This window comes from Protopterus annectens, chromosome 16.part0 (assembly GCF_019279795.1).
Source record: "Protopterus annectens isolate FY-2018-M chromosome 16.part0, PAN1.0, whole genome shotgun sequence".
Taxonomy (NCBI): domain Eukaryota; kingdom Metazoa; phylum Chordata; order Ceratodontiformes; family Protopteridae; genus Protopterus; species Protopterus annectens.
The window spans coordinates 372326515-372350531 of record NC_056750.1 but is presented as its reverse complement, the minus strand read 5'-3'; the positions used below and the strand labels follow the sequence as shown (position 1 = coordinate 372350531).

General features: G+C 40.9%; 1 protein-coding gene across 1 annotated transcript in view; it reads right to left on the bottom strand.

The window, feature by feature from the left end:
- Positions 1 to 3723: 3723 nt before the first annotated feature.
- The window catches only part of LOC122790404 (POU domain, class 5, transcription factor 3-like), a 215200-nt gene continuing 194906 nt past the window's right edge, over positions 3724 to 24017 (bottom strand). Inside the window, exons 4-5 of the mRNA XM_044057922.1 lie at positions 14033 to 14197; positions 3724 to 4394 (exon numbers count right to left, since the gene is read on the bottom strand). Of these exons, the coding sequence (XP_043913857.1) occupies positions 4119 to 4394; positions 14033 to 14197 (441 nt within the window). The 3' untranslated portion in view covers positions 3724 to 4118. The remainder of the gene's footprint in view (positions 4395 to 14032; positions 14198 to 24017) is intronic.

Genomic DNA, 24017 nt, shown 5'->3' with positions numbered 1-24017 from the left:
GGGTCATTTTTGCCAAATTGTTTAGCTGGCAAACATTAAAGACATTAAACACAAAAGGAACTTAAAGATATACAATTAGTTCTTTTACGATAAAAAGTTGAACAATCTCCCCTTCCAAAGACCTGTTGTGAATGGTATTTTAAATTTTCATGTTATAGATGGATATTCTAATTCTTCCGTACACAGAAAACATGGGCTACAGCAAAGAAAATATTTAGGATTTCTACACTGGAAAGATTTAATATGAAGACGTTCTTTAGATAAATTGCCAATCTGTGCTTTAGTATATCTACCCTTAGCTATGAGAATGGTTTTGCTCAGATTGCCAAGAATTTGAAAATTCTGAGCATATCTTTTTAACATGTTGTAGAATACATGGCTTTTGGGAGGCTGTATGTTACAATTTTCGAGTTCCTCATTTGTTACTACTCACAACAGAAAAACACCTTTACTGTAATTATGAAACTATTTGGATGCCTGAAATAAAATGTACCGATTAGTCTCAGCTTTACACCTTTTATGGGCAACGATGTATAGAAGCTCAGACTTCTTGTCTACTGCAAATTTAAGACAATTGCTTTTATGGTTGACACAGTGTGTTCTTTAAAATTTGTATATTGCAAGCATTTTTTGTTCATTGTTTTTAATGCTTCCATCTTTGAATTGTTTTAATTTTATACCATATAATTTGTCTAACATGTGAATTGTTCCACATAGATGCAGTTAACAGTACAGAATTTCTATAGAAAAATGTAATCTTTGGGACCACAAAACCGCAGAGATTTGCAGTTCTGACTTTAAATATAAGCACTGTAAGGAACAGTCACTGGTCCCAGTTTCACTGGAACTGACAGGGGAGGGGGTGGATGGAGAGTGACACTGAGACAAAAGAATGACCACTTTTATTCCATTTTCACATACTCCAGATGTATTCAGACTTTTTCCAGGGAGATTATGAAACACGGCCTCCAGCCAACACTACACTGTTGTATCCCATTCTGCTGGCATTTAAAGCACTGCACTTTTTTTTTACTGAAGACTTACAAGTCACTGCTGGCAATGAAATAGTTACTCAACTAAACGCCTACTCAAAGTAAAAAAAAAAAAATGGCATGTTTTTGGCTTTAATACTTCTCTCTTGACAGTGTGCAACTTTGGTGGTAGTATATTTAAAGACTGGAAGTTGAATCCCCCCATGTGTGGGATGCAAGGGTCGAACCACCCTGCAAAGACTACATCCAGGCAGAGCTTCTTCAACCAGCCTTTTTAGGTTAAATTTTGAATTTCTGAAATTTTCCCATGTTTTGAGAGCAGACACGGTTTGGTATTCCATTAGGAACCTGTTTAACCATTAAGACATTGTCCGGGACCTCTCTTTGGAAGCATCAATAAGTCCCTGTATATTATAACTTTTGGTATTGTGGAATGGGCCAAGACAAAACGCAATTAAAAAGGTGAGCTCGAGTAAACAGGATTTATCAGAGAGTTATTTTTGGAAACAATGTTTGAGAAAGAGGCTTTCCGATATGCAAAATTGGAATTATTACGGATTAAACTTTCTTCAGCCTTAACACAACTGGTCTCCACTTTCTTCCACATTAACGTCTCCCAAGTCCAAAACATTAGCAAGTACACTGTACCACCTATCAGCTGAAATGTTTCACTAAGCATTAATGCAGATGTCCACCCTCACAGTTTACAAACTGAATGCCATTTACAGGAATGCCTTCTGACTTAAAAATATACTCCAGTTTAGCAGAATTAGAGACAAGGGGAAAGGAAAAATTGAGCCAAAAGTAAGTGAATAACCAATACAGAGTTCTTATGTATGGGACATTCAATAAGTTACTACACTGCAGAGTGTATCCACTGTGCAACAGAAATGAGTGAAGCCAATTAGAATAGAGAAAGCTATACACACAGCACCACAAATTAATCAGCCTTAACACATTCCAAATTTGATCTCATATTGAATCCTCAAGATGACATTTTGATGTCAGTCATCAGAAGCTGCAGCCTCCGTTGTACTATCCAGTTGTTGCACCAGACAGATGAATCTTTGGTAGGGATTCATAATATTCATTTAGCATACCACTGTAAACCTAAAGTGATACTGACAAGGGGCAATTCTAATGCCACAAGAGTTCACTTCTCTAATGACATTGGACTTGTTTTCCCCTAATCAGACTACTGGCTTAGGTTATGCATAGATTTATAATAATTTCAGGTGACCTAGCAGTGTGATCTGTTGGTATTTATGGCCTGCATTCAGAACACACAATGAAAATAAATGCATTCTATACATAAAAGGGAAGACAGCAAATATTTACACTTTTAAAGTGATACATAGATCAAAACATTTGCCCAAGGGAAAGAAAAAATTTATGGAGAAGCCTATAAGGTCACATGTCACAGCAGTGACAAATATCAAAGATATGAAACTGACCATTGCCTCCTAAAACTAAATTGGTACTTTTAGCTTTAGCTGTGCGTTTTTTTAGGGGAGAGGGGGGATAGGGAATACCAGGTGGTCTTTCCAAGGTGACCAAACCAGAACTAGAGAAGATGAGCCATTTAGGTGTCTCATTTTTGAGTTTAGTTATGGTAGAAACTAAAGTCAATATGCTGGACAATATTCATGTGAGTCAACTGTGTCATGGTCAAATGAAAATGAGATGCCAGTGTGGAACAAAGTTAATGCATAATTTCAGCTGCATACTGCAATAAATGCAAGAAGCAACATCTACCTAGTTTCTGTAATGCTATTTTACAGAAATTGGGTAGAACGGCCTAGAAGTTAATGAAACACGGCTACCCAGCACAGGAGAAGTCATTCCTAAATATGTACACAACACTGGTTCAATCTACAGCTCTCGCACCAAGAGGCATGCCTCCATGAAAGAGGCTTGCAAAAGTCCTGCAATGCCAACCTCATACCGCAACATGAACTGCTTATGTTAGGTAACTAGGAGAAAGGTTTGCAGGAGACTGATGAAGTTACTTCAGCCTCATCCTACCATCCTATTTTCTTTCTTTAGCTCAAAATGTACCCACACACTAAAATCGACAACCATGCTACAAGGACTCGGTCATGACATAAGCAGGATTAACACTCCTGAGCTAGTTTTGGACAGATTGTCCACTGATAAGACACCAAAACTGTCCCCAAAACAGTAAACCTCTACAGCTGAACTCCACAACCTCTCTGTGCCACACTAACAGATGCAGTGGGATTCTGAGGATATGGGCCCAGGGTAGGCCAGAGATAAAGACCTGAAGGACACAGGCTCCTGTTAGCACACACATGCATGTGTATGTACACACTTGCCAAATAACAATGAGGGGGCAGAAAAATTTCTACAAAACAGCGCTCATTAGATGTGATCAATGTACCATGTCTGTTTCGGGGTAATGGATACTCCTGGTGGTAATTTGATACTAAAGTCAATGAAACAGGTGAAGCAAAGTAAATGCCAAGGCACTCGTTACATTATGCAAGAGGTCAAATTACTCCATGTTAGAGTTTGCTGCTTATATCTACACAAATCAGTGGTTCCACTTCTAACATATGGCTTCTTTGTTCGGTACATTTGCTCTGCACAGGCATCCATTTTCACAACTGTTTCAAAAGGACACAATCTGTCCAGCACAAAACTGAACACATCTTAGAAGTTTAAATGTCATTTTGTTATATTTCCCCCCACTTTTTTTTTTTTTTTTTACCATCACAAACATGGTGGATGTAAGAACTGTACCAAACACAAGTTATGCCAGAATTAACTCCAAACAATGAATGTGTGATGGGTAAGCACACAGCCCTTCAAATACCATCTAAAACTCAAGGGATAATGTGCCTTGCATCATTAAGTTATCTTACAACCAGATTAATAGCAGCAGTAAAACAGCATTTACAAAAAAAGCTAAAAATTCTATTGTCCCCAAGTCAAAATTACTTTCTCTGGTTCATGTACTTTCATCCATTTTGACACTAGTTGGAACATGGTTCATTTCCCCACCCTATACTACAGTCTAAACATTAAGAGCAGACCAGCTGCATTTGATAAATATGGCTATTGTCATGGCTGAAATCTCTTTACAAAGTTTGTTCCTTCTCTTCCTTAGCTAGCATGGTTTGTCATAGACACACCAGGATGAAAAGCCTGTGGAAACAGTTTGCCTTTGGGAAAGGCTTGCATATAAATGGGAGGTGGGGCAGCAAGTGGTGCTCCAACACAGCCCTGTGTCATCACAGGGGCAGGTAGGGCGACAGAACCAGTAGACGATGGGTAAAATGATGAACCAGAGTTGTATACTGTTCCTTCATTCCCTTCTCCAAAAGGAAGAGTCAGGCGCTTGTCTTTCTGCCGTCTGTTGCAAAACCACACTCGGACAACCTACAGAATCAGAAAAAAAAAATTAAATTCTGGCAATATCCACCAGGAGGTTCTTCAGATAAACTAGATCACATTTAAAATGAAATTTCAATTTCAATCCTATCACAGAAATAATTACATTAAGGGTATATATACATAACACGTCCCATATTGCAAAGTTAACCACAAGTAGCAACTAAAATGGTTTGGAGCAGACATCAGAAACTAAGTTGAGGATTTACAAGATCTATGTCCATCAGTGCTCTGCATGGAGCAAGGCTTGACGCAAGTAGAAACTGATGAAAAAAGCAACTCCACTACGGTGCAATGCTTTTTATTTAATCGTTTGATGAAAAAAGTGAGACACATTTTCAGAAGACTCTGTGGTGACTTAAGTATAACCCGTCGAGAGAAACGAGAGAACATTTTCACATGCACATTACAAAAGTCTTATTTACAAAAGTTTCAGATTTACAAGTGTTATGTATTCAGGAAAACCACAGTCAAAGAAAGCCAGCCTGCACTGCCCACCCACAACTAGCACTTGTTGGCATAAATAGGTTGAGCAAATATCCAGAAGCAGTCAGCTCCTGCAGATGTAGGAGAGATTTCTACTGGACCCCCATCACTAGGCTTGTTTACAAGACAGAGGGTGTACCTGAAACAGGAAACTAACAGAAATAGTAATGCAGTAAAGCCCTTGGCAAGCTGCAGGACATTGTCAATATGGAAGAGACTCAAAAGCTTGATATAACATTTTAGTTGTTTACGGCAATATCTAACTTAAGATGGAGCTAATTTAGTACACAATAAACCTACTGAATACCATGTTTCTACATGAAGCAATCTCTATGGCATGCAGGGATAATGACAGGACGAGTGCAGACAAACCAAATTCAGTTAGTAGCTCAGGTGTCTGGAGGAGCTAGCTGGAAAGGAACAGTGACTGCAGTTAACTCACTCATTGGTGGTGGTGGTGGGGGGGGCTTACAGTTCTTGCTTGCCACATGGAGAATGCCCAGTGGGTGCAACACACATTTGCAGTCATAAGTAAATAAGTCAAAGTATGGGGGGTGGGTGGAGGATCAGCACAAACTCTATTGCCCAAGGGGAAGTAACAACTGTACATGTGAGGGAGATGGTCCTGAGGAGATTAGACAGACCCCTCCAAGCTGGCCTGCTCCCTACAACTCCTGCAAATGAACAGATAGCCAGAACAAATGAGCCAGAAGGCTTCCACCCCTTCCAGAACACACGGGCCACCTGAATGCTCAGGGAGTACAAAAAAGTTTATAACACTTCAGAATAAACCGGCAGAAAGAGTTATTGCTCAGTACTTTTCTTATGCTCATCTTCCCTCTTCCTACTACCCATTTACTGATGCCATCAACTCTCCCACTTCTCATGCCATCCTTCCTTATCCTCCAAATAAATTCGGTACTACTGCCCTACCTGTTGGTCCTATCTTCATCTACCACTCCCTCTTTTGAAAATGTTATTCTTTACACAATACTCTCCTTCCTATGTCCTTTTTATCACAGTTCTCAGAACACCCATTTTCTAGCTCCTACTTTAGCAGTATACTTCAACTTCTCCCTCTAATTATCCCACAATCCCCTGCTGCTCCTTTCCACAATCCCCAATCCCCTGCTGCTCCTTTCCACAATCCCCAATCCCCTGCTCCTTACCACAATCCAACAATGAAATTAAAACTCATTGATCTTTCAGAGACTGTGGGGCTTTGTGGGTAGCTTTCTAAAGGTGCTACAGTAGGACCACACCCGAACTCCTGTACACCATCTCACCGATACTTTTGCATCTTATCTTTCAAATCTGCCACATATCTTTAGTTACCCAAACGGAGCACTGTTACAAAAACAATTACAACCCCATTTAGTTACCATTTTACATGTCATGACAAGTAGCTTGAGCTAGGACTGTTTACTTTCACCACGTTCTGCCCCCATCTAAAATCTCTAGCGAGACCCCCCCACCCCCAGAATTTTTCTGCCCTTACTAGTCTTCTTGCCCAGTATTCTCCATGTACTCTGCCTAGCACCTTTCATACTCTCATCTCATTCAACAGCCCCCCCCACCCAAGTGCCCTCTCCCTGCCTCCAACAGCCCCCCCCCCCCAAGTGCCCTCTCCCTGCCTCCAACAGCCCCCCCCCCCAAGTGCCCTCTCCCTGCCTCCATTCTAAGTGCCCCATTTCCCCCTTTCACATTTACATCCTCCCTGGTTCTCCTGCCACTGCTAGCCTTGCAACTCATCACTTTTACTTGGTCTACCCCATATAACACAGCTAATTGCTCCTGGGCCACCCTCTGCCTCATCACCCACAGTACTGCTTTTGACCACTGCTTTTCATGCGTCTGATGCACACTTTGCCCTTGTTCTACCTGCACTTAAAGCGTTGCGTCTTGTCTAGCAGTTTCTAATCGCACACTGACATCATATCCACTATCTGATCTTTCTTGCCCAAGTAACCAACTTAAGATAAATAAAGCTATTGTTATTAACATACTCAGACTAATACTGCCTCTGTATTGTGTCATTACTAATAGACAGAAAACTCTTATTAGTTCAGGCTACAGAGACAAATACTTGCTGTGCAACTGGTCAATAAAAAACATCACTCAGACTATGTCAAAAGGCATGCCGATAGTCTTAACAGAATACTAAATGAGATTGCACCCTGCACCCTCCCCAAAAGAAAGCAGTTTAAAAACCACCACCAGTGTCATCGCAAAACAATGAATTGTTAGGCAGGCCACACTTCACACTCAGCACTACAGAAAGGGTATTCACTATCACACCTGTATTCTAGTACCAACTATCTCAATGCCAGCTATATGATTATACTACCATATCTTAGGACAACTTGGGGGGGGGGAGGAAGAAGGGTCCAGGACCCCCTGGAGAATGGTCCTAATAAGCCTTAGACCTGGGGAAGAAATCCAGCTTGTAGTGCTTTATAGAAGTAAGTAGCAAGAATAAAGTTGCTTCTTCTGCAACACTTTCCAAAAAGCCATAGATTAAGCCAAGGCCCTTGTAGTTTGCACTTGGACCCTGTCTGGAATAGTTTTGTTATAGTGTAAATACATACCTCTCAAACCTCTTAGAGCAAGAAATCTGGACAAAGCCATAAGTGGTACAAAGGCCCCAAAATAGGGACATTTTTTTTAAAATATTGCTCTTACAAACTTAGAAAGTTGATAGAACAGGTTTTGCATTAGCATGAATTTTGTGAAGGGTATGAAGTCAAACTCAGTTTTTTCTAATTTCAGTCCTTAATGATTTGCCACCAATTTGCTATAAAAACACAATTTTATGAAAAATGGACCAAAGATACAAGGCAAAAATAAGGACATTCTGTGAAAATCTGTACAGTTGAGAAGCATGTGTAAATAGCCTGGGTCAACCATTTGGAAATAAAGTCTGCTTTGACAATGGATGTCCCTTCTTACCTTCACAAGAAATTGATTGGAAGCTCTGTAAGATTATATTCTGTCAAGATAGTATCAGAATGGTCTTCGGACAGAGGTATCCTTTTCTCCATCATTCAGGGAAGAACACTGGGAGATGGATAACTCTTGCACCACTTTAGGCTAAGAGAAGGATTAGTTCAAGGAAACCCTGTATGTGGGAAATGAGGAGGTTGACCAACCAAAAGCACCTGCAATGCATTCTCTTCATGAAGAGGTCAGGGCAATAATTTTCCTCATCAAGAGCCTCAAGTCAGCAAGATAAGGTAGTTTCAAATGGTGAAAGGGTTAGCTTCTCCAACAAAAAATTAAGATAAGAAGCCATCAGTTTTCTTGGAGGTCTCTTATACAAGACCCCTTCAAATACATTTTGACATGGGAATTCCTTGAAAGGGGACTTGTGGGCAGATGCCCTGAAATTGCCAACAAATGAACCTTGATACAAGAGTTAGACTATACAGGAAAGCAAGCTGCATAAATGTTAACACTAGCCCTGAATGGATGCTAGAGTTTATCTTGTTGGCCCCAACTAGACAGCCTAGTCCATTTGATGTAGGATTTTCTAGAACATTGTCTGCATTAGGACCTGCTGCATGTCCTCGGTAAACAGGTGCCTGGAAAGGTATTAAAAAATACCATCATCCCATCAATTGATGTGGTTTGGGATGCAACAAATACCCCCTGTTCTTGCGACAGGAGATCCAATCTGTGAAGAAGCTTGTGGTAACTGCCACTGGCCAATTCCAGGAGGGAGCGAGCTCCACTGTTGTCAGAGCCAGGAGGGAGTCACCACAATGATCTGAAAATGCGTCTACTAGGCTTACTTGCATGGAATCCTGCAGAATAAATTCAATGGATTTTGCTTCCTCAAAGAGCAAAGGTCTACTTGAGGAAATCACCACAGATTGGTCATATCTTGGACACCTTTATCTAGTTTCCATTAGTCAGGGTCTGACTTGCTCTTGCACAACTTTGTCTGCCACACAATGAGATTGTGCTGTAACACTATATACCATGTCAACATAGCTAGTCTGCATACACGCAAGACCTGGTTTCCTCTGCTTATGCATCACATTGTGATAGACTGTAGTGATTCTGACGTGTTCTGGGGAACAAAGGAAATTCAGATAGTTCAGTACCTTCATAAATGTAAGGGATGCTTATCTGCTTGAATGTCCGTTGACCCAGATATCGAACTGTAATCCCCCCTCGACACTGTCCCCAAGGAAAGTCAGGAATCTGTGGTGACTGCTTTGGAGCAGGAGGGGATATCTAGACTCAGGGATATTGGGCATATCCAACAAGCAATTTCTCTTCATATTCCAGTTCTGGGATATGAGAGAGAAAAGAATGGTTGTTAGTGCTGGGATCAGAGACTTCAGATACCATTGTTATCTTTTCATGTTGAGTCTTGCCAGAGGTATCATGAGAATCAGATGCCACGAGACCCGGAATCCTGAGGTATTCCCTTCACAGTGACCTAAGTCAGTGGAAAACTCCTTGAACAGATCCAAAATATAAATCAATTTTTCCCCATGGAAAAAAAGCTTTGTACTAAGATGTTTAGCAGACACCCCAGAAATGCAATCCTGTATGATGGAGTCAAAAAAAGACTGAACATTTCCTTGGAATCCCAGCCTGCATAGATTTCTCACCCAATTGAGGTTCCACACATTTTGAAAACTCTGCAAAGATAAGAAAGTCTAAATATGTGGATACCTTGCATGCAGCCTGCAATGTGCCATAACTAGAGCTAAACACTTTTGTAGTAGTAGATAGCCCAAATGGTAAGGAAGACAACAGATAAGGTTGTGTGCATCAGGATCACATTAAGAAACATCTGAAATATGGATGGATAGGAATGCAAGAAGCATCATTTAAACCCAAGGTTACCAAAAGACTCGGGTGGAGGAAGAGGCAAGAGTGAGTAGTGAAAGTAGCTTGAACTGAACTCGGGCACTATAAAACTGTTTTAGGAAAGGTACAGAACTATTTTCTAAGCATTTACTTTGGCACCAGAAGTATTCACCTCTTCCCCACTGTGAAGGAACCATTTCCATTGCCCTCACCCCCCCTCCCCCCGGACAAAGCATGTGTTGAAGGATAGCAAAGAACAGAGGGGTTTGGTCTGGTGGATGTGGAATATTTCTACAGGCTAACTCCTTCAAGCCCACTATCTCCACAACTCACTCATATCTAGAGCCAAAACTAGATCTGCTATGTCATCCAACAGCTTCATATCCATACAATTCGTTGTAATACAAACTATACCTATGTTTATGGAATCGTGTATAAAGTTTTTTTTTTTTTTTTTTTTCCAGATTGGGGGTCACCATAGCGGAACTCCGGTCCGCTAATGATTGATAGTGGATTTTTACAGTGCAGAGTTGCCAGCCGGATGCCAAACCTTCAAAGGCGGCACACTCATTCATGCACGCACCTACCTGCATGTCTTTAGACATCACTCGACCACAGGGAGGACATGCAGACCCCACACAAGGCGATCCAGCAGAGAATCGAACAGGAGAACCTCTTGCTTTGAGGTGACCACGCTAACCGCTGCGCCACTGAATATTGCCGTTATAACAATGTCATGACTATTCTGATCTATTCCCTGTACTACCAATACTCATGGCATTCTCTGACAAAACTTTACTTTTCCAAATTGCTTTAAGTTAATTTTCCAAACTGTCATAAGCTTTTGGACATGTATATCGTATCCATGTTTGTCTAAATTGTTACATGTTTTTTTGGGTTGACAAATTGTATGGAGCTTTTCTCCCCAGGCCTTGGGCAACCCTGCCCATTTGGACTTTCCTGGTAAACAAATGTAAAATAAGAAATTCCCTGGGAATGAGGATTTCTTTCCACTGCCACCTGTACCCTGCTGAACCAGTCTCCGAACACACTTGTCTGAAACAAATCTGTTGTCAGAGAGAAAAAGAGATTCAGACTTTCTGAAGGGATAAGGGACTTGCCAGAGTGGAAGAGGAAAACACTTGCATAGTAATTCTGACTTGTACTGTCCATTGCTCTGGAGGATTCTGGTTCCCATTTTTGGAATACCCATGCCAATTTTTTTTTTTTTTAAAGTCTGCTTACCAGCATTTTGCTGGGACTATTTTGTCTTTTTGCCAAAACTGAATGAGGGGAACAGAAAAACCCTAGAGGAGGACTGAAAAATCTGACATTCCTTCTGTAATCTCTGCTGCAGGGGAACAAAATCACCATCCGAAGATAAGTTCACTTTTGGCAAACCTTTTCAAAACAGTACCAGTGCAACAGCCTTGCAGGTAAGTAGCTACAGGGCCAAACAAAGGAGAAGTGGCTTGATTTTCTCTTGGATGAGAGCTGTAGAGGTTACTCACTTTCACAACAAACATGAGACTGACAATTCAGAATTTTAAAAATTAAAGTTGCAAAAGCATAGACTTGCCCTGTCAAAGGGTGGGGAAACTGATAAGTTGGGGAATTTGAATTAAAATGCTAGTCAGCCACTGGCTTGACTAAAGCTACAGCTGTTGTGCTAGGCTTGAGATGAGTGTAAAAAATGTGAAAGAATGTAGAAGGTTCCTCAGTTTATCTGCTTTCTTAGGTGAAGAAAGTTGGCAATCTGTGAAACCACAGGCTGTGACAAACCTCCTCTAATGCTGGCAGTGCTGGGGGGATGGGATGTGATTCTTTGAATTCCAGTTGTAACATTTCATAGTATTTTCTTTGAGGGACTGGGGAAGATCAGCGCTCTCCTACTGAAATCAAAGGCACATTCTGGAAATGGTCTCAAAGAAAGGATCCTCGACAGAGCTTCATTACATGCCTTCATCGGAGTCTGAATCAGAATTCAGATGAAAAAAAGTAGCTGTCCCATCAAACTCCTTTCCAGATTAAAGCTGATGAATCTCTTCAGGAAGAGGAATCCATTTTTAATCTTACCAGGAAACATTCCAATAAGTGTCAATAGCTTTCACAAAACCCTGAGCCACATTTAACAAAACTCCAGTCCAGTCAAACTGGAGTAGGATAAGATATAGGTTTAGTTTTCTATTTAGTTTTGATGAAACAAAATTAGGGCAGTTTTTAACGGCAGCAACAGCTTCCCCAAAGATGGGTACAACATTCTAGATAAGCAGGGGCACCTTGCCTGTAACTTCTCCCAACACACCAATTGGCATTCTTGCCCACACAGACCAACAGCTGCAGAGGATGTAGCCAACCCACATTCTATACTGGCCATATGGACAATCAGAGGATCTGGGGAAAAAGGTGAGTGGGTCTGAGGAACTAGCTACAACTGAGCAGAGTAACTCCCCTACCACTGAGGCAAACAGTCTGCTGGGGTGGCAATGAGGCAAACAGTCTGCTGGGGTGGCAATGAGGCAAACAGTCTGCTGGGGTGGCAATGAGGCAAACAGTCTGCTGGGGTGGCAATGAGGCAAACAGTCTGCTGGGGTGGCAATGAGGCAAACAGTCTGCTGGGGTGGCAATGAGGCAAACAGTCTGCTGGGGTGGCAATGAGGCAAACAGTCTGCTGGGGTGGCAATGAGGCAAACAGTCTGCTGGGGTGGCAATGAGGCAAACAGTCTGCTGGGGTGGCAATGAGGCAAACAGTCTGCTGGGGTGGCAATGAGGCAAACAGTCTGCTGGGGTGGCAATGAGGCAAACAGTCTGCTGGGGTGGCAATGAGGCAAACAGTCTGCTGGGGTGGCAATGAGGCAAACAGTCTGCTGGGGTGGCAATGAGGCAAACAGTCTGCTGGGGTGGCAATGAGGCAAACAGTCTGCTGGGGTGGCAATGAGGCAAACAGTCTGCTGGGGTGGCAATGAGGCAAACAGTCTGCTGGGGTGGCAATGAGGCAAACAGTCTGCTGGGGTGGCAATGAGGCAAACAGTCTGCTGGGGTGGCAATGAGGCAAACAGTCTGCTGGGGTGGCAATGAGGCAAACAGTCTGCTGGGGTGGCAATGAGGCAAACAGTCTGCTGGGGTGGCAATGAGGCAAACAGTCTGCTGGGGTGTCAAAACCTGTTTAGTAAATTTTTTTTTTTTTGTGGCTGAAGAACAGACTGTGGGGGATCAGTAGTTTGCTCTGTGGCAAAGCGAAAACTAGTACACTTTCCCTGGAAAATTAAACAGCACATGCTGGTAAAATTTTAATGGTCACTTTACACAGTAAAAAGTGCTCTAGCCAAAGAGTAATTTAAATAAAAAAGTTTTAAAAGTTAACTTTTAAACTGTCAACACAAGTGCAGTCCTGTTTTAGAAGTACAGCAAAGTTGTGACAGTCAAAAACACATTCCTAGCTTTCCCCAAAGAGGAAAGCAAGTTAATGTGGCAGTTTTTTCCCCACAGGGAACTTATGCACCCAGCAATGGAATAGCACATGCAGGTGGTCAATTCTTGAAAGTCATACAGGAGCTCTCTCTTTGGGTGCCAAGCCCTTCAGAGCTTTAACTACCACCAAACACTTTTTAGTCCGCTCAGCTCAAGCTAATGGTTCTGGCGCATGAAAGGTGCCCTGAAGTTTTGGAAGCAGGCCGACTTATTTGGGTTGCATCCTGCATAGGGTATTAACACTTGGGCTACTGCAACAGTGATTAATATCAAGAACAGGTTAATAAAATCACTTTTAGGACAAAGATCTTTATACACATTTTACTCAAGATAAAAGTAGGTATTTCCTGTTCTTCACCACCACCTTTGCACTTCTGCACATTCCATATGTTTCCACTACTTAATACAGTACTGCACCATTTGATAATACAGTAACTGGGACTGTAATGTCAGATATATGTATTTGTGTATATATGCACAAGGCTATGTGAACAGTAACCTTAAGTAAATGGCAGTTTGCTTATCAGGTCCAGGTAGTATCATACCAGCCTACTTATCAAGTTAACAAAATGTAATAAATATCTGAAAATAGCAGCTGTCAAACTATGTGGTCAAAAGATTTAATCTATTTTACACAGGTTTTGTAGAACTAAAAAAAAAGATGCAAAAGCTGGTTTTCCAAACACGGCACTCCTGTCACCATATATATTACATGCAGTAACTGCCTTTCCAATGCAATATTCTTTGCTGCACCAAAAAAACCTGTAGGAATTTCTAATTTCTGTAGAATTGATTTCCTTTATGTAGATAATTTCTGCTAAATGTAGAAGTTGCATGGCACTTACATCTTTTTCCAGATTCAAGTCATCAGCAATCAGAGATATTTCCTGTGATGTTGGTTTGGGACATTTGAGGAAATAGTTTTCCAATGTTCCCTTCACATTGTTTTCTATGCTGGTCCTTCGTTTACGCGTCCGTGCTTGAGCCAGGACCTGCTCTAGGTTGCACATCTGGAAAAAAATTTAAAAAACAACATGCCGTCATTTAACAAGGGTAACTCAGTTGTGTTAGTCACACTGAGGACACAGTGCAAGACAATACCAGCATTAAGGCTGCATACACTAAATACAAAGAACAAGTCCAAACACTACAGACTCTCATTCAGGCCCATTTCTCCAAAATGCCCAGTTTATCTTTGGACCACATTTCACATAACCCAAGTCTCACATTTTTTGATTCCTGATCTATTACAGCCAGTGCTTACGAGTACTGAACTCATTTTACAAAATGCAGCATTTGCGCAAAACCTTAGCAGATTTCTAAAAGCATCTACAATTATAGACTACTAACATACTGAAGGCTGTAAACAGCATCCCCATCTTTATAATCCAATTTATATATATAGATCTGCCTTGCTACTTTGTGAATCTCTAAATTAGTCTGCATCAGAATGACTGGAGAAGATAAAGCTGACAAGTCAAATTAAAAATGTAAACAGGAATAAAAAAAGTATAAATAAGGAAAGATTATGGTGGCAATTGCCTCAGACAGGGGTGAGAGCAAGCAAAGGCTGGAAACTAGTAACTTGCCAGTCTGATCAGCCATTGCCTGTGGATATCCAAGGTGTGAAGTATCCTCTCTAAGTTCTAGGACAGATTGGTTTAAAGCAGACTTGTCCAACCCGCAGCCCACAGAGCTCTTCCATGCAGTCCGAGACCCTTTAAGAATAAATTCAACATTTTTTTTTTGCGCTAACGAGCAGGTAGTACAGCTGTTTGTCTGGATATATAAAACTAGATAAGAATTCATAAAAATGTGGTCATCTCTTGATAATATTATTGCCACCTTCATTGTTATTTGAAAAATCCTCTTGCATTATTTGTAGAGAGCCTTGCATACAAAAACATGCTCTGTCTATCTTGCTATTGCATTTCAGTACACATTCCACTAATGGAGTTGCACATGGTGCTTTCAATGTGATGGCATGCATAACTGACTAACTGCAGTGCCTCTTCTGACAGGGCATCAGGCATCACAACTTCAGTGATCCCCCTGTGTTTATATGCATTGCAGGTGTTTATATGCATTGCATGCTCTGTGGCTCGAGAGTTCAATTCTTACTTTCGATATTTGGAAGAGGGCTAGCCTTGATCTTTTGGGATGGTGCAGAAACTACTGGTTCTTCAAATTACTTTCAGGATACACCCATGAATCTTGCATATCAACACAGTTGCAAGTACTTTGTGAAAACCCAAGACAGACAGACAACATTCTAGGATTCCTAGCAAACTTCACTGAAACTATTGACCGTTTGTCTTTGCCGGCAAATACATACTTAAGCAGCTGATATCAGAACAATCTAAGCAGACATTTAACTATTTGCTTTTAATAACCCTTCAAGCTCACTTGGCATTAACTGTGTGTTTAAAACTCAAACATAAAAGTTCTCCTCATATGTGGAGGTAATCCTCCATCACCCCCCACCCACTTAGAGACGACAGACAGTTTGAGGGATTTATAAGGAAAGCCTAATTTGCAAAATATCAGTCTCCACGTTTATATCTGTGTGAAAGTATGATACACATGGAGAAACTACATATATATTTATTCAAAAATCAACAGTCAGGAAAGGCACTTTTAAAAAATATATTTATTAGTGTCACAGAGTAGTTCACTGAAGGAAAAGTATGTGAAAACTGCCTGGGGCACAAAACGCAAAATAATTCAAGCCACTATGACCAAAACCAGGGTTACGCAAATAGACTGGGTGCAGAAAACCACAAATGTAAGTTTAAGCAAAATGGCTACAAAAATAAGAGACAACAGTGGTCTCTGACAAGATACTGAAGAGTAGTTAGCATTTGCTAAACATACATTATACATAATTGCCTGATGTGTAGTCAGTCATTAAATACTTACAAAAGAAATACCAGGAGTGGGACCACACTTACCCTGGTACCACCATGCACTCTATAACATTGTAAAGTTTGACCACAACAGAGGAACAAATTCACTGGAGTACTCCCTGGAACAAACAGCATGCTCCACACCGGAAGTATATCCCTCACTGGTGAGATCTGATCATAAACTAATCTCACTGGAAATCCACATCCCGCCCCCACCCCAAACAAAAAAGACCACAGTGAAGAACTTCTCTAAAGCAAACTTCACACTACTCAAGACTGGTGTGGTATCCTTCAAGGCCCCTGAGCCAGTGGAAACCACAACCCAAGCTGCGGAAGCCCTTACAAATGCCTTCTATGAACACCTCCAGGACTGCATGGATCAGGCAATCCCAAATAAAACCAAGACTCTTTCCACAAAGGGCAAACGTCCAGTCTGGTGGACCCCAGCCATCAACAAACTTTACAATAAGAGGAGAAAGCTATTACATGATAGAACAAAATCCATAAAAGGGAAGTCACCCTGATCATTATTAGTAAAAAAATACGAGCACTCATAAAATCAACTAAGGCCAATTTTGAGAGAAAAATTGCCATGGATTCAAAGGACAATCATAAGGCCTTTTTCAGCTATGTTAGGAACCTGGGTGGAAACTCCCAGATATGCTCAGAATTAGTCCAAAATGATACAAAAATCACTGAACCCACAGACATTGCCAACATACTGGCAGACAGGTTCAGTGCAAACTTCACCCCCGTCTCCCCCCCTAAGGAGAGATAACTATCCCAGCAGAGTGTAGCCTCCCAGACATCTCAAATGCACAGGTGAAAGCTGCTCTCTAAAACACAGCATCAATGGGACCGGATGGTGTCCCCGGCTGTGTGCTACACGAGCTAAATGAGGAATTAAACCCGCACATAAGGCAGCTGTTTAATCTCAGCCTTACCACAGGATACGTGCCCAAGGAGTGGCGTGCGGCAACTGTGGTCCCACTCCACAAAGGCGGCGCCTCTACGGACCCTGGTAATTACCGCCCCATAAGCTTAACAAGTCTAGTCTGCAAAGCTATGGAGAGGATCATAATGGAGCTCATAAACAAAGATATAGGGGACTTGCAGACATTGGACCCGACCCAGTTTGGCTTCGTCAAGGGAAGATCATGCCTTTTGAACTTGGTCGACTTCTTCGAAACAGTCACCAAGGCCATTGATGAGGGAAAGGCAGTCCATACAGCCTACCTTGACCTTGCAAAGGCTTTCGACACAATATTGGTATCTGGTATTGTAGAAAAACTTACCAGCTTAAATGTAAACCCATATGTCACAAGATGGGTTGCAAACTGGCTTAAGGACAGAACCCACAGGGTTAGAGTTGCTGGCGCTATGTCAGACTCCAAGCCGATCACAAGTGGTGTCCCACAGGGCTCGGTCCTTGGCCCCCTATTGTTCGGCATCTACTTCTCAAGTACAGGCCAACATGGGAGGACTTTGGCTGACAAAGTTTGCTGACGACTGCAAACTGGGCGCCATAGTGGAAAGTGCATCGGACACGGATATCCTTCAGAAGGGACTCACGGAAACAGATAGCTGGTGCCAGAGCCATGGCCTGAATTTAACGCCAAAAAATGTGTAGTCATACCCTTCGGGAAAAACAAGGTAACCCCAAGCTACCATATAGGTGGCAATCCACTAAGCACAGAAGAGGTCATCAGGGACCTGGGGACTCAGGTTGACAGTGGCCTTTCTTTTGACACTCACGTTGCTAAAGTGGTTAGAAAGACCTTCTACATTGCCTACCTGATCATGAAGGGATTCACATCCAGATCTAGTGAGGTCATTGTTCCCCTGTACTCTTCACTTATCAGACCAATGATAGAGTACAATGCCCCATTCGGGATGTATCTCACCCGACATCTGCAGCAATTGGAGAGACCCCAAAAGTTCCTCACCAAAAGGATAAAGGGACTCCAAAATCTGTCATATGCTGCCAGATTGAAGAAACTCAAGCTCTATTCAGTCGCATACCATCTGCTCAGAGGTGACATGTGCCTGACATACAAGGCCATGTCCAACCCGAATTAATGGACATGCTCCACCTCAAAAATCCAAATCCACCAAAACCACTAGAGCAAGCGACTTAAACCTTAGCACGGATATAAATAAGGCGTGCTGGAGGGATAGATTTATCACTCAGAGACTCCCTATGCTGTGGAATAAAATCCCGGTCCATGTGAGGCAGAGCACCTCGCTGACTCTGTTCAAGAGAAATCTTGACCTGTGGATGGGAGATCGTAGGTTTACCCCGGGAATCATCTCTGTGTCACTGCTGGACAGAGGCACACCAAACTAATGGGCACAGTATTTTTTCATATAAGGGGTGGCGTAAGCCACAAAAATTTGGGCTAGGCTTATAAATGCCTTAGGGCAGATAGCCTAGTATAAACCTATGAACCTATGAGAGTTTTATGCCAGGTGCTGGTATAAGTATGCATTTTTTTAATCCAAATGAACTATTTTGTAATCTCAAGTGCTGGTATAAGTATGCATTTTTTTAATCCAAATGAACTATTTTGTAATCTCATTCTATTGTTATTTTTATTGAAAACTGTTAACCATTGAAATTCATATTACTAAAACTCTTCTATATGGGCTAAGGGTAATTGGGGTTTTGCATATATACATTTAACTATTCTGATTGATTTATGTAGGTGTGTAGGCAGATGTCCAGCAAAGGAGCATTTCAGAGGTACAAAGGTGGGAGAGCAGCTACCATCCAGAAGCAGTGATGGACAGCAGGTGATGGAATAGGAAGTTGTGGGTTATATGAGCAAATCCATGGCCCAGCAATTTAATGTGCAGACAAATGGCTTGAGGTAGACTTGTGGGAAATGAAGGCCATCGCAATGCCAGCAGTGCTGAGTTAATGCTGCTTTGTTTCGAACTGTTAAACCCTCAACATGTCTTGTGGGATGCTACTGCACATTACAATCCATGGCTTATGAACAGGGCCTGCGTCTGGCAGCAATCTTTGTATTGTGGATGCTACCACTACCCAAGACATTTAAAATGAGAAATTCTGCATTTTACTGCATAAAGTTCAGAGATCAGTTGGATTTGTTAAATCACCAGTTTTGGTCAACTCTTCTAGATTAATATCAGCATACATCACTAGGGGACACTTAACATGAGTCTCCTTTTCTGTACATTTTCTTTGGAACAATTGGCATATGCCTCAGTGCCAATATGCACATTTGATCTAAAAATTAAAATGTTCATTACCATTTCCCCAGTGGCATTTTGGGCCATCTTGCAAGGTAACCCAGTAATAGCAACTTTTCTCCGAATCCCTTTCCCGTCTCTTCCTGCGACAGCATAGCCTGAGGGAAGCCTTCAGCTGTTACAGGAAGTGAGTGTTCAGCCTTTCTGCCATGTAAAGAAGAAAGTCCTCTGGCTCTTCACAAGACCCAGTGCAGATTTTTCTGGCTTACTGCTCAGATCAACCCCATTTAGGGACCTCCCTTCCTCTCATTTTATTGATGGATTTATTATTCGCTTTCCGTTGTATTTAAAAGGTATGTATATTTATTTTAATATTTTATTTTGGTCAGTGTTTGCAGTAGATCATGTGGGAATTTCTGCTTGCAGCAGTGTATTTGGCTTCTATCTTTGACAAATGCTCATTTTTACCATTCTGAGGAAACATTCAGCAGTTCTCTCAGAAGTGCAGTGTGCATGTCTGTGTTGGACACTAGAGGTCTGGCTTTACTATTGTTAGTGTAATTTATTTTCATCTTTTGACAGGAACATATTGCAGAAGTTGGATTTTTCAGCATTTACATATTTACTGTATGTATGACTATTGTGTTTTCAACATCGGACAGTTTTACAATGAATTAATTTAATTGAATATGTGGTAGAAATTTTATTGAGAATAAAATAGTTTAAATTGCTGTTAGCATTATTTCGACAGTTTAATGCAGTGAGTGAGGAGCTAATTTTTGACATTTGTTTGGCGCATTGGTTGCTTTCATGTTTGCACTTCGTGTACTGGAAATTGTTTAACTTCAGAATTATTTTACAACTGACGGAACACACGTGATAACAGCACAGTTTGGCTGAGTTTAGTTGCCTGGGGACTTGGGTTATACTTTCTAATCAGAAAGAAAGCTTGGAAAAATAGGACGGAAGGAATTCAAAAGATTGGAAGATTGCTTGAGGCAATGCTCATTTTATGGAGGGATGAAAGCATTGCATTTAGGAATTCAGAGTTGCACTTTTGTGGTTTAAGATGTAAAACTCTAATATGTAAATTGGGTCATCTTTTGGAAAGTCACTGTAGTACTGGATTAGACTTGGGAGTCAGGTATTTGCTCCCCAACTCATTGTCGTTAGTTCTTTAATATTCACATAATTTAGCTTGATCATTTTTGTGGGATAAGCCATTTTTAGAGAAGCATGCCTGAAGGGAAGAGATTTATGAAATACGACTGAGTGGCAGTTGAAGACATTTGCATGTGGACTTGGTTTCTAATTAAAATGTCAGTTGGATGTGTAGAATTATATTTATGGGATTTTTATTTCTTTTTAAAGGTTACAATGCCTGCACAAAGTAGTACATGGCCAGTTAAGGCTTGCCCATACCGGTCAACTGCTATAATTTTTAGAAATTGTACTAATGATTTTCAGCCTTCAGATTTAGCTTTGCTCTTTCTAGATTTATCAGTTTTCTTGATAGCGATGGACTTAAGTTACATACATTAACTAGATGAGCAAAGCCAATACAAGCATTTATCATCATCACAATTATAATACATATGCTAGTAACTGGAGTATCTCAAGAATCAGGTCCTACAGTTTTCATCATCTTCATTAACAGTATAGTGCCTGCTTCCCATCTATCTCAGCTCTCATCCTGTAAAATGCAGAAAAAAAGAGAAACCACTCAAACTGATTTACATAGCTAGGCAGTTTTAAGTTCAGTAGAAGTGTATTTTCTAGTTTACTAGGTGCAAAATGGAGGCAAAGTACCCGTTTATTTTCATCTTCTGCACAGGACTGCAAGTTCCAGAAGTAGACAGACTAAGACAGCAGTGTCTCCGCTGCTCATGCAAAATAAAATAGTGAAAATGAAGCTGCGACTCCCTTGCACTGGCCCAGTAATCAAGGAGCCTCAATCCTCACCACCATCACCCTGAGGGGCGTGCACATTGGGAGGATGACAAGTACACACACAGTAAAGTATAATTTCCCTTAAGAGCACAAAGAGATCAGAGTTAGTCTGGGGGCTGGTTTCTCCCTCTTTCTCCAGATTCTCAGCAAGACACCCCACTGGCACATCTATAGGGTTAAGAGCTCAGCAGAGTGGTCAAGCCAAAACCTCCAGCACCCTCTGTCCAACCAGTGCTTCATGTCCCTGCCAAAGTAGCCGACACAAACGCACACTGAGATTTGATTTATATACAAACACACAGACACTCCTGGGGAAAGCTGGCACAGGTTCTCTAGCGATGGCCCCTTCTGCCCAGAATATAAAGTAGTACCAGCTGCCACCAACTACTCTTAGCTGCTATAAAGGCTCCTCCCAAAGGGTGACCAATCTTACTGTGTAATGGTATTAGCCAAATGTGTAACCAACAAGGCTATTGGAGTGGGCTATACAGCGTCACCAAATACATAAGTACTATAAGGGCTAAACTATCTCTAAATAGACACAATTAAAAGGTTATATTTAATAATAAAAGAACAAGACCATACTCAACAGTGAAAGTTCAGAATCACAGGAAATATTTTAACATCGCAGGACAGTCTCACATAAATACAGCAAACATCTGGCTGCTGTCAAATGTAGAATAATTTGAAATGGTTCAGTCTAGCCTGCTAATTGGACAATGGAAACCTTTATTTTCCTGCAATTTTTTTTTTTTTTTTAACTTTGGTAACATGCAAAGTGAATATTATACTCAATGGAATTCTTCCACGGCCATAAAAAAATGCACAGCAAGTTAAAACATAGCCAAAGGGGATGATGCATCTTTTTGGAACTTAAGGCCATGTTTCTGGCACCAGTCATTTGTTTGGGTGAGACCCTACTATAGCTTATACACAATTGTTTTAAGTCAGTAATGCGAGTTATTTACTTTATTGCAAATTTGTTGTCTTGTTGTGGATTATAGTTTTAGACTGCTAATGTTGACATTTTATGTACTTGGACTGCTGGAGTGGTTTTCCCAGTGAGAATTGATAGTGCTGTAGTGAATAACTAAAATGACAGTGCTAGTGTGTGCCAGTTTTTTCTTTGCAAGTGAGTGAGTTTCCTTGGGTAGCATGCAAGTAAACAGTGTTTAACTTGATGGTAGGGATGTGATTAGGTTATTGAACGCTACCATCCTTGCACCAGTAAGAAACTGTCGCTTACATGCTAATCATACATCTTCATAGCTCTATTGCAGTCCATCTGAATTTCATGAATTCCACCAATCTCTCCTGCCTGGATATTTTTGCGTTGCATTGTGGATATAAAATGCTTCTTCCAACACCAGTAACATATTAAAACTACGGCTAGTTTTAATTTCTTTTTTTTTTTTAATGTAAATTGTTAGCCATCGTTTTAAAAATATAACCAAGGATAAAGTACTAGTTAATACTAGCTTTTTACTTTTCAGCATGGTTTCTGCGTCATGCCAAAATAGATTTGTTACAAAGAAAAGAAAAATAGATGAAAGGAGAGTATTTCAGGAGAAATGGACTATTTCTTTCTTGAATCTAATAAAGCGCTTTGCTTACTATGCAGAGAAGTGGTATCTGTTTAAGGACCAAGTGGCATTCGTTTTCAAGAACTACAATTTGAAAAAGCATTATATTCAAATGCACCCAAAATTAAGTGAATTGCAAGGAGTGTGCTGTAGGCAAAAAATATTAGATTTAAAAAAAACTTACATTCCAACAGCTGTTTCGAAAATAACCTACTCAGCCAGATTCCTTAGTCAAGGCAAGTTATGCTGTAACAAATTTAATTGATAAAAAATTCAAGCCATTTGCTGATGGTGAATTTATTAAAGAATGCCTTGAAAGTGTAGCAGACAATTTGTTCTGGAAAAAAAAAATTCAGTTTTTTCTAAAATAGGTTTATCACACCAGGCAATCGCTAGGCGTGTGGAAGATACAGACAAATATATAGTGCAACTCAAGTTTTACTCCATAGCTTTGGACGGCAGCACTGTTACAGATACAGCACAACTTGCCATATTTATTCGAGGTGTTGACAATGATTTCAGTATTACCAAAAAACTGGCCTCTCTGGATCCACTGAAAATACCACAAAGTCTGTTGGTCTGTATAAAAGCACTAAAAGCAACATTGGCAAGATTTTCCTTGACCATGGAAAAAATGTCTGGCATAGTAACGGACAGTGCTTCAGCTATGGTTGGAAAAAAGGAAGGATTAACACTGATGGAAGAAGATGCAAAACAGATCAGTAATGTGTACCACTGCATTAGTCACCAACTGGTTTCAGAGTTACCTGACTGCCAGCAATCAGTTGTATGGCAAAATGACATATCCCCAACTACCTGTATCTATTTGTGTTCCCCAAGAATCCATCCTTGGACCCCTACTCTTCTCTGTTTTCATCAATAATCTAGCCTCTGCTACCAAACATGGCACACTTACACAATATGCAGATGACTCAAATCTGCTCAGCCCAGTCCCTACCCAAACTGCAAAAGGTCACACAGGATGCCTATTCCTTTGTTGAAACTTGGATATCCGATGCCCAGTTATTACTCAACCTAAACTCCTCATCTTCCAACCCACCAAACATACTCAAAACTCTAACATCACAGCAAAAAACACCACTATCCACCCAACAGATCACACCAAATTACTAGGAGATGAAACAGACAATCTCAAATTTGACATTCACTTATCC